We start from the raw sequence: 5517 nt of genomic DNA on the forward strand, positions 1-5517 counted from the left end.
ATGGTGCAAAGCCCAGTGTAAACTCGGTGTTGCTCTGCAGGAAGGGTGGATGTGTGAAGGACACACAAAGTGTGATGTGCTTCCTGAAGGTAAAGGCAGTGTGGCGGAGATGTCATTTCCTCTGCAGAACATAGTGGTGCGATGGAGAGCTGGCACTTTGGTCTGGTGGTCAGCACATATGTTCAGGACCTTCAGACGAGGTGTGCTGTCTGCCCTCAGCTTGCAGCACAGGCACAAGTTACAAACGTGAAATCCACAACTAACCTTAAGCTTGTGTAATTAGTCATATAAGTGAGTACATGTCAGCCAGGTATGCACTGCCCACGAGGCTTCTGGGATGGTTGTGCTAGTCTTTGAGGTTGGTTGCTGGGGTTTGACTCTTTACGTTCCCATGGAGACTCATGACCACACCCTCTGTTGACATTTCGTGTGCGTATGTTCTGAAACACCAGGGCAGGTTTCCCAGACATTGCCACCAGCACTCAGACCTCATCCGGATAGTGATGGTGCAGCTGGGGGTTAGTTCCTGGGGCCTGGGTACCTCAGGGGGAAGAACAGCCTCATGTGGCAGTCAGTAGGCAGAGACATGGTTGGGTCTCATCGTTGTGGGCACTGTGAAACTCCCAAACAGTATCATGTTCTTGTATAACCTCAATCTACTGAATATACAATCTCTAATGTGAACTGTGTGTACAAATAGCTTCTGTGTATTTTAACTCATGTGCTTCTGTTTCTGTCTCTCTGCTCTCACACACACACACACACACACACACACACACACACACACACACACACACACACACACACACACTCTGAAGCCCCTTCACACACCTCACTTTGTGGTCTGGAGACTTGTTTTGTGTGAGCATAAAAGCCACATTCTCGTTTCCGTAACTGAGTTGTCTGACCTTTACAAGAATGCATTAACACACACACACACACACACACACACACACACACACACACATACACATACAGAAAGAAGCGGCCCTTAGTTCAGAGCAGTTGTGGCATCAAAAGGATGAAGTTGTGTGCGTAAAAATTCTAGTTGATTGTGAAATGTTCCTCACCTTTAAGCAGTAAATAGCTCTGCCCTTTAGATAGTGTGTGTGTGTGTGTGTGTGTGTGTGTGTGTGTGTGTGTGTGTGCGTGCGTGTGTGTGTGTTCTGTTTGTTGGAGGGGAACTAAAGTGTAACACTGAAAAAGTAACAGGAATAAATATAAACATCACACACACACACGTACAGTTATAGAAATGTTACACCCAGGTTGTGCTGCTCGCTCAACTTGAATTATGCAGGACGTTTCGTTCATTTATCCCAGTTTATGAGGGCTCACAGAACAGAGGGGTGCATGTTTGTGTGTGCATACGTGTACTTTTTATGTGACTGGATGAGGGTGAACATGTGTGTGTGTGTGTGTGTGTGTGTGTGTGTGTGTGTGTGTGTGTGTGTGTGTGTGTATGTGCTTGTCTGAAACAGGATGTGGTCCTCATCAATTTGTTTTTTTTTAGCCTAGATCATGTCTGTGCTCTAGTGTGGGGTTAGCAGGGGTCCAGGCACCTAATGCAAGAATTCAGGACGTCCACAACAGAACACACACAGGACACACGGGACACACGGGACACTGAGCCTTCATGAAGCTGTATTGAGGAGCTCAGGGTGGAGCTGCAGCTGCCAGGTTAGTGCTGATGGACTTTCATTCTACCACCATGAAAAATATTACCATCTGAAATAAGATGAAGAACCAACTGTGACGTGGTTTTATGATGCAGGAGGAGAGAGAGAGAGAGAGAGAGAGAGAGAGAACAGAGAGAGAGAGAGAACAGAGAGCAAGAGAGCCAGAGAGAGAGAGAGAGAGAGAACAGAGATAGAGAAAGAGAACAGAGAGAGACAGAGAAAGACAGAACAGAGAGAGAGAGGGAGAAAATGGACTGAGTGCTCAAGGGAGATGGGGGAGAGAGGAAAGAGAGCTGACAAAGAGTGGAGGGGAAGAGAGAGAGAGTGAAAAAGAAAGCAAGAGGGAGGGGAGGGAGTAGGAAAGAGAGACCAGGTGAGAGATGAGGGGGTCGTAATCATGTAAGGGATATTTACACACAGCTGAATGCTGTCTTTGTCCATAGCTGCGAGTGCCTGGTGAGTGTACATCACCCTCACACACACACACACACACACACACACACACACACACACACACACACAGAGAGAGGGAATATCCCACTTATTGGCGGAATCAGTAAATAATTTGATAACTTTATGCGTTGTTTGGTTTGTGAACTAATTCTGTTCTGAACATCTTAGCAGCAAAGAGTGAACTCTTTGTGTGCGGTAATGGTGATGCGGTAATGGTGATGCGTTTCAGTACTTGTGATGTCAGTACAAAAGCAATGAGGCACAAAAAAATGATCTTGCTCAGAAGGTTTTTATCATATGACTGTGTAGGTTTAAATGTATATATATGTGTGTGTGTGTGTGTGTGTGTGTGTGTGTGTGTGTGTGTGTGTGTGTGTGTGTGTGTGTGTGTGTGTGTAAGCACAATAATAATAATGATGAGGTATTCTCTCCAATGTTGTCATGTTCACAGTTTCATGCTGTGGAAGTTAGAGGTTTATGTTGTTTCACTACTGCTTACTGTTTACTTGTGTAATTACTGCTCATACTGTGCAATTACCTGTTCAGCCAGAGTGTAGCTGAGTGTGGGTGAGTGCAGCTGAATGTGGCTGAGTGTAGTTGAGTGTGGGTGAGTGCAGCTGAGTGTGGCTGAGTGTAGTTGAGTGTGGGTCAGTGTAGTTGAGTGTGGCTGAGTGTAGTTGAGTGTGGCTGAGTGTGGGTGAGTGTAGCTGAGTGTGGGTGAGTGTAGCTGAGTGTGGCTGTGTGCAGCTGAGTGTGGCTGAGTGTAGTTGAGTGTGGCTGAGTGTGGGTGAGTGTAGCTGAGTGTGGGTGAGTGTACCTGAGTGTGGCTGTGTGCAGCTGAGTGTACCTGAGTGTGGGTGAGTGTGGGTGAGTGTAGTTGAGTGTGGCTGAGTGTGGGTGAGTGTAGCTGAGTGTAGTTGAGTGTGGGTGAGTAGTTGAGTGTGGCTGAGTGTGGCTGAGTGTAGTTGAGTGTAGTTGAGTGTGGCTGAGTGTGGGTGAGTGTGGGTGAGTGTAGTTGAGTATGGGTGGGTATAGTTGAGTGTGGGTGAATGTAGTTGAGTGTAGTTGAGTGTGGGTGAGTGTAGTTGAGTGTGGGTGAGTGTAGTTGAGGGAGATGTGACCCGTTTACTCAGGTTTTCATTTGCTCATTCTACACAGGCTCAATCCACACACACCAGAGGTGTTCAAAAGTCGAAAAATACAAGTCCAAGTCAAGTCATGAGTCTTTAGTTAAGTCTCAAGTCAATACCAGCATAAGCTGAGGGACAGGAGAATGGGGGGACAGGAGCTTAGGGACAGGACGTGGAAAATGTTTTATATATTACCTTGGTAGCTCCAGTTGTCATATTTTCTGTGTCTCTCATCACCAATGCCGTTGGGAATTTTAAAAAAGTGTAAGCACCCATCGTCAAATAACTTTATTTTAGCAAAAAATCATATCTGAAAAGTATTTCAGTATCACCAACAACGGTGTAGTTATGCGTGCTCAAACCTCCTCAGTCATTTTTGTTCCCAGGTTATTTGTCTCGGTGTAAAATTCTTAACGTGATGGTGATATTGGTGGGACAAACATCTGTCATACAAATACTAGCATCAAAGTAAACAAAAATATCATTATGGAAAAGTTTTCTTAAGTCAAATTAGTCTTGGACATTGATTTACACTCGTATCACTCCTGCAAAACAATAATTGTGGTGAGAAAAATACTTTACTTAAAACGTCAATGGTAGTTTTAATATTTTTACAAGTGGCCACTACGCTAATTGGGGCTACTACAGCTGTAATGACTAAATGTCTAATTTAAACTAATCAAACCTATCTATGTGTGTTTTATATATTAACTGTAATGACTAAGTGTCTAACGTAAACTAATCAAACCTATCCAGGTGTGTTTTATATATTAACTGTAATGACTAAGTGTCTAACGTAAACTAATCAAACCTATCCAGGTGTGTTTTATATATTAACTGTAATGACTAAGTGTCTAACATAAACTAATCAAACCTATCTATGTGTGTTTTATATAATAACTGTAATGACTAAGTGTCTAACATAAACTAATCAAACCTATCTATGTGTGTTTTATATATTAACTGTAATGACTAAGTGTCTAACATAAACTAATCAAACCTATCCATGTGTGTTTTATATATTAACTGTAATGACTAAGTGTCTAACATAAACTAATCAAACCTATATATGTGTGTTTTATATATTAACTGTAATGACTAAGTGTCTAACATAAACTAATCAAACCTATCTATGTGTGTTTTATATATTAACTGTAATGACTAAGTGTCTAACATAAACTAATCAAACCTATCTATGTGTGTTTTATATATTAACTGTAATGACTAAGTGTCTAACATAAACTAATCAAACCTATCCAGGTGTGTTTTATACATTAACTGTAATGACTAAGTTTCTAATGTAAACTAATCAAACCTATACACACATACTCTGACAGGTACCAGTGTGCCTGTGACGGCAACTTCAAAACTAATGAAATAAATAAAAAATGTTAAACTCTCTCTCTCTCTCTCTCTCTCTCTCTCTCTCTCTCTCTCTCTCTCTCTCTCTCTCTCTCTCTCTCTTTGTGTCATCCCCTGATACCTCATCTAATATTTTTTGCCACAGTGTTTAAGTTGTTAATTGATATGAATACAGTGCTGTGATGCATCATCACATTGCTTCCAGCCCCTGCTCTTGTCATTATGATCTAAATGAGTGAATTGAAGGAATTAATTGACAATAAGTGAATTGATAATGACTAAATTGAAAAAAAGTGAATTGATAATGAGCAAAATGCTAATGAGCCAATTGTTAATGAGGAAACTGAATAACGGCTCGCCCACGCGGCACTGCCTGCACACTTCACGCTTTCAGAGTAGCCGCGGTAACACTTGCCAAATTTAGGTCTCTTCTTTTAGCAGCCGTAAGAGGTGTGTGTGTGTGTGTGTGTGTGTGTGTGTGTGTGTGTCACAGTTTCAGCCACATGTAGAGTGTTGGTGGTTTCTCTCCCTCAGCCGTTCCCAAAGCAACCGTTGGCGAGCTCTACCTCGTGCTGGTGGTGATGCAGAAGTTGGAGTTAGTGGTCAGCTCAGCACACCATCAGTACCTACACCACAGTGTGTGTGTGTGTGTGTGTGTGTGTGTGTGTGTGTGTGTGTGTGTGTGTGAGGCAGCAGTAATGGGGACTGACTGGCTTATTCCTGTACTGCTCATTTTTGGAGCCTCTCAATCCTGTCAATCACACTCAGGTAAGTACATATTTTAAGCCATATTTTGTCAATTGTGATTTTTTCACCGCTTTTTACCCATCTGTGCAGTTAGAACACACACACACACACACACACACACACACACACACACACACACACACACA

At 42.7% G+C, this 5517-nt stretch overlaps 1 protein-coding gene across 5 annotated transcripts in view; it reads left to right on the top strand.

Annotated features, from left to right (window-relative positions):
- Positions 1-1524: 1524 nt before the first annotated feature.
- Positions 1525-5517, top strand: part of il2rb (interleukin 2 receptor, beta) — a 13252-nt gene continuing 9259 nt past the window's right edge. Inside the window, exons 1-2 of one of the 5 annotated variants that reach the window (XM_077010567.1) lie at positions 1525-1680; positions 5159-5392. In XM_077010567.1, coding sequence (XP_076866682.1) covers positions 5206-5392 — 187 coding nt within the window. In that variant the 5' untranslated portion in view covers positions 1525-1680; positions 5159-5205. Of the gene's footprint in view, positions 1681-1905; positions 2136-5117; positions 5393-5517 lie in introns of those variants that run through there. The other 4 variants (XM_077010570.1, XM_077010568.1, XM_077010566.1 and 1 more) reach the window with 4 other exon arrangements.

Source organism: Brachyhypopomus gauderio, chromosome 6, assembly GCF_052324685.1.
Source record: "Brachyhypopomus gauderio isolate BG-103 chromosome 6, BGAUD_0.2, whole genome shotgun sequence".
In the NCBI taxonomy this organism is placed as follows: domain Eukaryota; kingdom Metazoa; phylum Chordata; class Actinopteri; order Gymnotiformes; family Hypopomidae; genus Brachyhypopomus; species Brachyhypopomus gauderio.